The sequence below is a fragment of the Melozone crissalis genome, unplaced genomic scaffold, assembly GCF_028551555.1.
Source record: "Melozone crissalis strain CALT ecotype California unplaced genomic scaffold, PUWL_Pcris_2 ptg000017l_1, whole genome shotgun sequence".
Classification (NCBI taxonomy): Eukaryota; Metazoa; Chordata; class Aves; order Passeriformes; family Passerellidae; genus Melozone; species Melozone crissalis.
This window is the reverse complement of record NW_026535795.1, coordinates 8,730,381-8,741,678: the sequence shown is the minus strand read 5'-3', so window position 1 is coordinate 8,741,678 and position 11,298 is coordinate 8,730,381. Positions and strand designations below refer to the sequence as shown.

Here is an 11,298-nt window from a genome sequence, read left to right as displayed (position 1 = left end):
TCAGCACACCCTTTGAAGATCTTTGTAATTATTATTTTTTTGTCTGCAGAGCATTTCACTGGTCATTGTGGTCAGGAAAAATCCAAATCACATTTCCAGCCAACACTTTTATCATTATCCAAGCCAGTAAAGCTCAGATTAAATATTATGTACACATATATTTTAGATTTATACTTAAATATTTGTAATTATACATTGGACTGAAATAGCTCATGTTTTGTGGCTGGCTGTACCTGGTATCCAGTCAAGAAACCAGGACAGCTAATCAACACAAAGTCACTTCCAAATTTTATACTCTGATTCTTTCCTGCAAATATATGAGCTAAAAATGCACCAGTGGAGTTTAAAAAGTCCATATTTCTGAATTTGAATTAATAAGCACAGGCAGTTTCCTTCCCATGTTTGATCAGTTGCAATAAAGAGTATTTTTTAATCTAAAAATAAAAAAATAAAAGCAATGTTTTGGTACAGTAGCTCAAGGACCACCCAGCAAATGGTTTTGTGGAAGTTGTCATTGAGTTTTTTGTGATCTTTAATCTATGCTTGATAATCCTTATAGAAAGGGAACAAAAGGGAACAATAAATAATGCTGTTAGTGTATGGCTAGCAGGAAGGTTAATTGGTCTGGGCAGGAGTGAATTCCCCATAACTGCTGCTGGGAGAGCACTGCCCACTCAGCCTACAGGGAAAAACTTCTCAGCAGCCACCCCTGAAAGAAAACACATCAAGAATCAAATTAGTTCAAATGCACAGGTTGGGGATGAGGAGGTTCTCTGGCAAACACAGAAGGTGTGAATTATGTGTTGTGGAAAAAAAGGGGAGTATTTCATCAAGGAGCTGCAAGTGCAGCCACCCCAGCTGCTCAAGGAAGTCAGGCAATTAGAGATAAACATGAGTAATTAAGATCATTTTATGCCCATGTACCCTTAATCACATGAATTATATATTTTTTCACATGTAATCTCATCCCCACTTCATCTGCTAATGGGCTCCTTAATCTGTGTTCTATGCAGAATAGTTATTTTACATCTTTGTGAACTCTGCTTATTTTTAAGCTCTTCAGACCATTATTGCAGCCCTCTGCAACCTCACCATTTTCTCTGAAAGCCATTTAGGAGAGAGAAGAAGAGAATTTCTCCCATACTCTGCTCTGGGTGTGGGGATACAGAGCCTAAGGGTCTGTGGCTGGGGAGGGAGTTTGTCAGAGCCACAAATTAAACTCCTGTTTCTCACAAGACCATTCTCTCCTGTAAATCAAACCCTGTCATTAGTCTGCTCTGCTGTGATCTAGCTGTGCCAAGCAAGAAATGTAAATATTTTGTAGCAAGAGGTATTAATTTTTAGCATTAATAAAGTTTGCACCACTGAAAACTGAATTGGCTCTTTCTTATGCTTCGCCCCATATACCAAAATATTTTGATCTTTGGATGTAACCACCAAATGCTGCAAATTCCCTGCAGCTCAGATCATACCCTTCCTATTCACTTGAGGAGAACTGGGAGGGAAATGTGTGACTTGCAGAGGTTTTCAGGCTGGGTCTAGCTGGGTTCACTCTGTCTAAATTCCCTGGGGTAATTTCCACAGCTTTTTCTAAAATTCCTGGTGTTTCAGGACAGGGAAAGGCCTTTCCCATTTATCTGGGCAGCCACACAGGTGATGAGTTACCAACATCTCCCTTCTGTTACCCAACTCATCATCTCCTCTGTAAATAACACATCATCCCCTCTCAGGTCAGCCTTGGCTCTGCCTGGACCCAGGGCAGGGCTGGGGCTGGTAGGAAGAGCATCCCTTCCCATCAGAGATGGGCAGCAAAGATCCAGCAAAGATCCAGGCCAGCTTGAGAGAAAGGCTGCTATGCCTCACCCTGGGCTGCTTTTCAAAGGCATCACTGACACAAGGGAACAAAGCCCAATATTATTTTTGATCTCTTTTCCTAAGCCAGCAGTGAATAGAGAAGGCTGTGGAGCTCAAAGTGATGGAAGTGTCTCAGCAAAGGGCCAAAACTATCTTCACTTCAAGCTTAAGCTCCCATTAGGCAAAGAAAATACAGCCCAAATTATGCTTATGTAGCACCTCTCATGCAAACATCCCAGGACACTCCAGGATCAAACTCAAACACAATCAATCATGGAGATGTGAGCAGTGCTCACCAAGGAAAACAGAGGGCAGGGGAGGCTGGGCAGGAATGAGCACCTGGCTGCCCCAGGGCAGGGCTGGGGGCTGCCAGGGCCCTGGGCAGGCAGGGACGGGTCAGCAGGTGCTGGCAGGCTGTGGGAATTGCTGGGAGGAGGGGGATGAGCTGGGAAGGCAGAAGATGTCCCACATCCCAAGGGGTTGTCACCACTGGGGTAACTCATCCCCAGGGAGTGTGTGGGCACAGGCTGATGGCTCTGCCAGCCTGGGGGCTTGGATGGGCACCCACCAGCTGCTCCTGGAGCACACCTTCCCCAAAATCCCACCTTACCCCAAACGTGGGTCAGAGAAGAACCATTGCTTGAGTTTGGTTAAAAAAAATTGTGTAATTTTCTCTCCTTCTCCTCACAGCATCCCTCCTTGGCCACAACACAGAGCAGTGAACCCAGAAATCTCATAAAATAAAATTATTCCTATTTAGTACAGTCAAGAGGTTTAGTTTGACTGTTTGAGCTGAGATTTCAATTCAAATGTCTTGGTCCTATTCCACAGCAAACCTCCCAGCCTTTGCCAATTTATTTTTAAGTGTCAGGACACTCAAGGCAGCTGAACATCCTGCAGAACTGAAGAATTAAACTCCAGTAACTCATCCTGTGATGGCTTTAAGGCATAATCAGCTTTTCAGTAACAATCTTGCCACTTTCTAGCCTGTCATATTTTTAAGTGATCAGCAGGAAGAACTTGTGAGCAGGGGTCTCATGACATTGAGGAGTGAGGCTGTGACCCCACTGCAGCATCATTTTAATCTCAGCATTGAGGCAACAGCAGATCACAAACGCAGCACCTGAGCAAAGTGCCACTCTCATGCAAGGTCTGAATTTCTCCACAGCTACATTTAAGTGTGCAAATTAGGCGAACAGTTGCCCTGGGCTCCTGGAAAGGGCTGCTGGTGCTGTCTTTCCACTGACTATGTTGAAAGAGGTGTCTGCTTCAAGATGAGGAGCCTCAGTTCTGCAGAAGGTATCCACACTGTAGTCTCACATGAACGAGGCAGACTTCTTTGCACTCAAAATGCTTAGCAGATAATTAACAGAATCACCAAAACAAGACAAATAAAATTTCTAAGCAACTTACTTATTTAAAACAATTAACAACTCCTAGTGTCATTATTCCTTCTCTAATTAATAGTTGATATCATGTGAACTCTATGAAATATTTTCCCCCAGCCTGCTGCAGGTCATGAGGATGCTTTTTTCAGCTCTGTTGGATCCTATTTCAAATCTCTGCTCAGGGAGCTGGAATCTCCCTATTACCTGTCCAATTAGGTGTCCTGAGCTCTGGTGACTGGGCATGAAGAGGCAAGGCTTACCAGCCACTCTTCAGCTCTGGAAGTTGTTCTACAGCTCCTAATGAATCTGTCCCTATGGATTTTAGAGGCGAAATGGGATTTCTCAAAGAGAAGCAATTTGTTGGAGGCCTTGGTTCAAATTAAACCAGAAAAAGAAATTGCTCCCAATCCAGTTTTAAAAATCAAATAGTCTGAAAAATTTCAGTTTCAACCAGGCAGGGATTTGGTGAAGTTAAGGAAGAAGTTAAAAAAAGCCAGATCTGCTGTACCTGACAAATTAACTCAGTTTGGTGTAGTTTATACCTGTCTCACATTGACCAAGTATCCATGAGAGCTTTTTTGGAGCCTTCAGCAATTCCCTTAGAACAAACCTTAGTCCTTGTTTATGAATGAAAGCATTATCTGCTGTTTTGAAAGACCTAAATTCCACTTCTCTGATTCTTTACAGAGGTATGGCAGTCGGCTCTTCAGAAGGTCCAGAGGCCTTGGCTTGGTGCTCATGGCAGCAAATACCAGGCCTGAAGGTAGAGATTGTTTCTAAATCTGCAGAACACCTGGACCCAGTCATCTTTGCTCACTGCACTTGTGAGAATCCACGATTTACAGAGCTAATCCTCAGACATTTCAAGCTGGGCTGAGGATAGACAGCATTTGCAGCCCGTGCCATCAGCTGCATTCATCTGGAGCAGGTGCCGGGCTTACGAAATCCCCCTGCGTGTGGCAGACAGCGCAGCACGCCTCATTAGCTCCCACCTCCAGCACTGCAAACAGTCTGCACAGCACTGACCCTAACCTGGGAAGCACAGGAGGCAAGGTTTCAAAGGCACAGGGGATTTAGGCAGACAATGAGGGGCTCTGTGAAACCTGCTCCCAAGCCCCGCTCATCCTTGCTCGTTTGAGTGAGTGCAGCTGCCTGTCGTTTCTAATTCGGGGTGCTAGACATGGCCGCGGCAGCCTTGCTAAAAACAACAGCTAATAAATTGCCAAATGCCATTTACCCTGGATAACCTCCTTAGCCCAAGCCCTCCATATCTGCTGGGGCTGCTTTGATGTGTTGATCTGCTCTCTCAGCCCAGATGTTGTCATAGATTTGCTGACGATGACGGCGAAACAGCTTTGAAATACTCTGGCAAGAAATACTTTCCCATCCTGTCTCAGATGGGATCTGCTTCTCCCCCCCCTCCACTCTTACATTTTTCTTACTGAGGCCATTGGGATGAATAAAGGCTCTTTGTTCATTCAGCCATTTCTTTTCTTGCTGATGATTTTTTAATATTTTAAAAACTAAGCTGAAGTGACAGCAGCAGCTGTTCAATAGATGAAATAGGTCTCAAATACCATAGTAATGGCCTGTGTTTGGACACCACTTTCAGCCTTAGACAAGGAGAAATGGCATGAGAGCCTTGACAGCTCCAGAAATACTTTCTCCCTCCCTCTTAAGACTAAGGAAAAATTAAAATAATTCTAGTGATTGAGAAAATTCTGAGATTTTCTCATTAATATCATGGTAAGACCCTGTTTTCAGATGTACTGGTAACCTAGTTAAAAGTAGTGCTTGCTCTTTAATAGGGCAAGAGAAAACATCCTCAAGTTGCACCAGGGGAGGTTTGGATAGGAGGTTAGGGAAATTTTTTTCTCCAAAAGTGTTACAAGCACTAGCAGAGGGTGCCCAAGAAAGTGGAGGAGTCACAATCCCTGGCAGGATTTAAAAGACGTGCAGATGTGGCACTTGGGGACATGGCTTTGTGGATGGGTCTGTGGCGAGGCGTCTGTGTGGATCCGTGTGGATGGGTCTGCATGGATGGATCCATGAGGATGGGTCTGCATGGATGGATCCATAGGGATGGATGATCCATGTGGATGGGTCTGCATGGATGGATCCATGTGGATGCGTCTGTGTGTGTGGATCCATGTGGATAGAACTATAAGGAGAGATCTATGGGAATGGGTCCGTGTGGATGGATCTGTGGGCATGGATCCTTGTAGGTGGCTCCATGTGAAACTGTGTGGATGGATCCTTGTTAATGGCTCTGTGTGGATGGGTCCATGTAGATCCATGTGGATGGATCCCTGTGGATGGCTCCATGCAGATGGATCCATATGTATCCGTGTGGATGATGGATCCTTACAGATCCCGGTGGATGGCTCCCTGAGGATTGAGCTATGCAGATAGATCCCTGTGGATGGATCCCTTTGAACAGATCCCTGTGAACAGATCCTTGTGAGCCGATCCCTGAGGATGGATCCCTGTGGGCCGATCCCTGTGGGCCGATCCCTGTGGGTCGATCCCTTTGAACAGATCCCAGTGAACAAATTCCTGTGAGCAGATCCCTGTGAGCTGATCTCTGTGGCCCAGTCCCTGCAGGCCGATCCCTCTGAACACATCCCTCTGGGCTGATCCCTGTGAACAAATCCCTGCAGGCCGATCCCTGTGAGCCAATCCCTGTGAACTGATCCCTGTAAGCTGATCCCTGTGAACGGATCCCTGCGGGCCGATCCCTGTGATCAGATCCCTGAGGATGGATCCCTGAGGATGGATCCCTGTGAACGGATCCCTGTGGGCCGATCCCTGTGATCAGATCCCTGTGAATGGAGCCCTGAGGATGGATCCCTGTGAACGGATCCCTGCGGGCCGATCCCTGTGATCAGATCCCTGTGAATGGAGCCCTGAGGATGGATCCCTGTGAACGGATCCCTGCGGGCCGATCCCTGTGATCAGATCCCTGAGGATGGATCCCTGAGGATGGATCCCTGTGAACGGATCCCTGCGGGCCGATCCCTGTGATCAGATCCCTGAGGATGGATCCCTGAGGATGGATCCCTGTGAACGGATCCCTGCGGGCCGATCCCTGTGATCAGATCCCTGTGAATGGAGCCCTGAGGATGGATCCCTATGAACGGATCCCTGCGGGCCGATCCCTGTGAGCAGATCCCTGTGAATGGATCCCTGCGGATGGATCCCTGTGAACGGATCCCTGCGGGCCGATCCCTGTGATCAGATCCCTGTGAATGGATCCCTGCGGATTGATCCCTGTGAACGGATCCCTGCGGGCCGATCCCTGTGATCAGATCCCTGAGGATGGATCCCTGAGGATGGATCCCTGTGAACGGATCCCTGCGGGCCGATTCCTGTGATCAGATCCCTGTGAATGGATCCCTGAGGATGGATCCCTGTGAACGGATCCCTGCGGGCCGATTCCTGTGATCAGATCCCTGTGAATGGATCCCTGCGGATGGATCCCTGTGAACGGATCCCTGCGGGCCGATCCCTGTGATCAGATCCCTGTGAATGGATCCCTTCGGATGGATCCCTATGAACGGATCCCTGCGGGCCGATCCCTGTGAGCAGATCCCTGTGAATGGATCCCTGCGGATGGATCCCTGTGAACGGATCCCTGCGGGCCGATCCCTGTGATCAGATCCCTGTGAATGGATCCCTTCGGATGGATCCCTATGAACGGATCCCTGCGGGCCGATCCCTGTGATCAGATCCCTGTGAATGGAGCCCTGAGGATGGATCCCTGTGAACGGATCCCTGCGGGTCGATCCCTGTGATCAGATCCCTGAGGATGGATCCCTGAGGATGGATCCCTGTGAACGGATCCCTGCGGGCCGATCCCGGCGCACGGCTGCTCGTTCACGGCTCCTGGCGCTCCCGCGGGCTGCCAGCAGAGGGCGCTGTGTGGCAGCCCCGTGTGGCGGTGCCGGCGGTGGCCGCGCGGGGGCGCTGCGGGGGCGGGGCCGGGCGGTGCGGGCGCTGTGGGGCGGCCATGGAGCGGCTGGAGCGGAGCGGGCGCTGGCTGCGGGCCGCGCTGGCCCGCGGGCCGCTGCGCCGCCGCCTCCCCGCGCTGCTGCTCGCCATCGCCGTGCTCGGCTCCGCGCTCAAGGACAGCGACCTGGTGCCCGACTCGCCGCTGCAGAACAAGCGCAACCCGCTCAACGTGTGAGGAGGGGCCCGGGGTCGCGGGCGGTGCGAGCGGGAGGGGCCGGGCAGGGCGGACGGAGCGGGCCGGGGTGCCCGGAGCGGGCTGGGGGTCGGTGCTGGCCGCGAGTGCCGCGCTGGGCTGGGGTTGGTGCTTCGGTGATGAGATTTACTGTTCCTGACTCAAAGGTTTCAGAATACCGGGAGTTTTCAGTGGTTCAGTCTTTATTGGAAGGGGAGAAAAGGAGTTTTGGTTTTTCTTTTTTCTTTTTTTTTTCCTTCTTAATCTCGCAGATAATTCCTCGTATTTGAATAAACTGATTTCACTTTCTCTGGCAGGCAGTGGCAGGAGCCGAGGGCAGGGCCTGGAGCTGTGTCAGAGGGCTAGGCTGGGTGTTAGGAAAGGATTCTTCATCAGGATCATAGCCGAACACTGGAACAGGCTCCCCAGGGCAGCGGTAACAGCACCAAGGCCGACAGAGCTCAGCGTTCTGACATTTTGGCAGCATTTTGACATTTTGACAGCATTTTTGACAATGCTCTCCAGCACATGGTGTGACTCTTGCACTCTCCTGTGCAGGGCCAAGGGTTGGACTCCATGACCCTTGTGAGTCCCTTCCAACTCAGCAGATTCTGTGATTCTGTGATAGTTACCGAGCTGATCTAAAAGCGAGCTGAAGGAAATAGGTCTTTTAGCATCTTTCCTAAAAGTAGAGTGGCTGCCATCCTTTTCTGGCACTTGGGCGATGAGCTAACTGGCTTAGTCATTCTGTGAAATTAGTTTGAGCATTTTGAAGGAAGCAATGAGCTGGGCTGGAGCACGTGTGCTGTCCTGCTACAGGTCTAAAGTAAAATTAAAATTGCTGTTTTCCTCTGTGACTTGGGCGGCTTTGGACTTAACTCATTCCAATCTGTCATTTGGTGACATGGGACAAGAGCTGTTTTCAGTGTGATTGAAAGAGCATTGACAGGAAACACTTAGAGAGAAATTGATCTTACAGTAAAAGCATATTTCAGTTCAGTTCTCCTTTTTAAATAGAGGAAGGTGATCTGTACTGACAGTTCCTGAAGCAAGTACTTTTTCCCTGCAAATTACTTGCCTCCTGGCTTGTCAGCAGTAACCTTGGCAGCCTTTCTTGCTTTTAAATAAAATGGGAGGGTTATTTTCAACTACTGTTTCATGGTAGCAGCTGCAGTTGCCACACAGGCATCACTTCTGTAAAATTAAAGTCCTGGGCAAGGCCCTGACAGGTTTGTTAGGGTCATAAGGAGGATGCAGAACTCCAGACTGGTTTGGCTTTGCCTTTGATGCTCAGGTGAGGATTAAATGATGACTGTGTGTTGTGTCCACAGCTCAGGCACAGAGTTCAGCTGTCTCTGTTTTCAAACTGGGCTCTGGGTAACAAAGGGGCTGCACAATTCCATTTCCCACCAGCTGATAGGAAGCAAGCACCTTGGAAAGTGCTGATGGGAGAAACAAGATCCTGGACTGTGGCCTCCTTAATTCATTAATAAATTCACTTACACGTGCTCCAGTTTAAGATTTGAAAAGAGATTGAGTTAACACAATACTGTCTTCTGTTAAACAAGATGTCAACACATTGTCAGCTGGGCTTCAAGATTTTATGGGCATCACAGCAAAAGTTTTCAGGGCAGAGAGTGAATCTAGAGATGGAAGGATTTGTGTATGCTAAAAGAAGGCTCTCATTGATTGAAAGGACAATAAAGGAACAACATTGAGCTGCCTCATTTGTTTAGAAGGACACGAGAGAGAAAAAGCTTCTCAGGCTGATGAGGGGAAAGAGCCAGCTCTTCTGGCTGTCTTTAGAGGCTGAGGTTGTGAAAGGCTTTGTAAGCAAGGATAATTGAGATGGTGGAAGAGTCAGAGAAGGGGTTACTGTGGTCAGGGTGGCAAGCTAAAAATACATTCTTTGCAGCTGCATTTTGAGCAGGGCAGAGTTGAGCTGCTTTGTAGGGTCAAAGTGATTGCAAAACTGAACTGCAGGTCTGCTGCAATGAATGAGGGCTCTGGGCCCAAGGCAACACTGCCTTGGGAACAAGTACCTGCCTGAGGAAGTATTCAGGTTTTGGGCTTGAGGGGAGTACTGGGGAGAGGGTTAAGATTGTGGCTAAGCTGTATTTTGGGAGGAGGGCACAAGTGTGGCATTCACATTCTCTGAAAAAAATCCCTTCACCCAGGACTTTTCTCCTGGGAAGCTGAGAAGCCTCAGAGAAAAGGAAAACAATTCTTAACTCTTTTGTTTCTCCTCTATTTTGTTCATGTGGACTGTATTTGGAGATTATTTCATTGGATTCTGGTGTAAGTTTTCACTCATTGGCTAATCAGGGCCAAGCTGTGTCGAGACTCTGGAAAGAGTCACAAGTTTTCATTATTATCTTTTCAGCATTGAGTAAGTATAATTTCTGTATTCTTTAGTATAGAATAGTATTCCTCAATATATGATAGTATTATAAAGTAATAAATTATAAAGTAGTAAATTAGCCTTCTGAGAACATGGAGTCAGATGCATCATTCCTGCCTTTGTTGGGACACTCCCTGCAAATACAACAGGGCCAAGTCTCTTATTTAGACAGTTCTGAACACTGACCTCGAGCACTTACTCCACTGTGGCATTTCACCCATGCTCCTTTGTGTCTCCTTTGCCTTTCCTCTGGCAGATACTTCGTGAAGGTGGCCTGGGCTTGGACTCTGTGGCTGCTGCTGCCCTTCATCACCCTCAGCACGTACGAGCTGGGCCGGAGCAAGCTCCTGTTCGGCCGCACGCGGAGCGCGCTGCTGGTGCTGCGGCGCCTGGGGGCCCTGCTGGTGGGCACGGCCGTGTGGTACCTGTGCACTGAGCTCTTCATCTTCATAGAGAACCTCACAGGGGAGTGCTCCCTGCAGGGCCAGCCCGGCCAGCCCCCCCGGCCGTACGCCTCCAAGCGCGAGTGCCGGCAGGACGGCGGCGTCTGGAGCGGCTTCGACATCTCGGGGCACTGCTTCCTGCTCTCCTACTGTGCCATGATGATCCTGGAGGAGCTGGCTGTGCTGGAAGCGCTGGCCATAGAGCACGGCTCCAAGCTGAGGGTGGTGATCAACGTGCTGCTGGTTTCCCTGTGTTCCCTCACCATGATCTGGGTGTTCATGTTCCTCTGTACTGCCCTGTATTTCCATGACTTCAGCCAAAAGCTTCTCGGTGTGCTGATAGGTCTGGCAGCTTGGTATGGGACATACAGGTATTGGTATTTGAAGCCCTTTTCTCCTGGACTACCTCTTCCAAATATACCTTTGAGTTCAAAGAAATACAGCTATAGCAGATAAAATAAGGTTTGAAATGTTTTGGATTTTGCTTTCAGTACTGGAGTAGTTGAATGTAGGAATGGTTACTGTATTTCCACTGTAAGGAACAAGGTGATGGGTTGGAGGAAACCTAATCTGTACTAGCCATTGGCTGGCAGGTGGTAATGAGCTTCTTCCCTGGGAGAAGAAAAAAAAATCAGGATTGGAAGAGTCTGCTCTTGTTCAGGAGCTGCCGACTGGGATTGTCAGCAAAGAAATCAGGAGCTGAATCTGTTTCTCTCACTAATAAATGAAGTAGCAGACCCAAGGCTAAAAGAGGCCTTTGATCTTTAGGAGTGTGATTTATCTCAGTTAATTCTCCCTCTTCCTTTTTGAATTATGTCAAGATATTGTGGATGATCCAAACCTCAGGCTTTTTAATGTTCCTATTTGTATTGCCTTATGGGAAAGCTCTAATAATCACAGTGCTGCTAAGCATTGCAGAAATATAAATTCTGAAAGCGGTTCTGTTGTGAAACTGGAACATCTCATGTTCTCAAGTGTTAAAAACACTAACTTGCCAGAAATGCCTCAGTAAGTCTGAGGTGCAGTGTC

At 48.3% G+C, this 11,298-nt stretch overlaps 1 protein-coding gene across 1 annotated transcript; it reads left to right on the top strand.

Moving 5' to 3' along the window:
• Positions 1-7,251: 7,251 nt before the first annotated feature.
• On the top strand, positions 7,252-11,261 carry FITM2 (fat storage inducing transmembrane protein 2). The gene is made up of 2 exons (XM_054274570.1): positions 7,252-7,424; positions 10,083-11,261. Exons 1-2 carry the CDS (start codon positions 7,252-7,254, stop codon positions 10,723-10,725), a joined length of 816 nt encoding a protein of 271 aa, XP_054130545.1. The 3' UTR covers positions 10,726-11,261.
• Positions 11,262-11,298: the final 37 nt, after the last annotated feature.

Bases quoted from the DNA above. Each gene is read 5' to 3' on its own strand.
- FITM2 (XM_054274570.1), top strand. From the start codon at position 7,252: ATGGAGCGGCTGGAGCGGAGCGGGCGCTGGCTGCGGGCCGCGCTGGCC. The intron at 7,425-10,082 runs GTGAGGAGGGGC...TTCCTCTGGCAG, and splicing joins AAGCGCAACCCGCTCAACGT to ATACTTCGTGAAGGTGGCCT.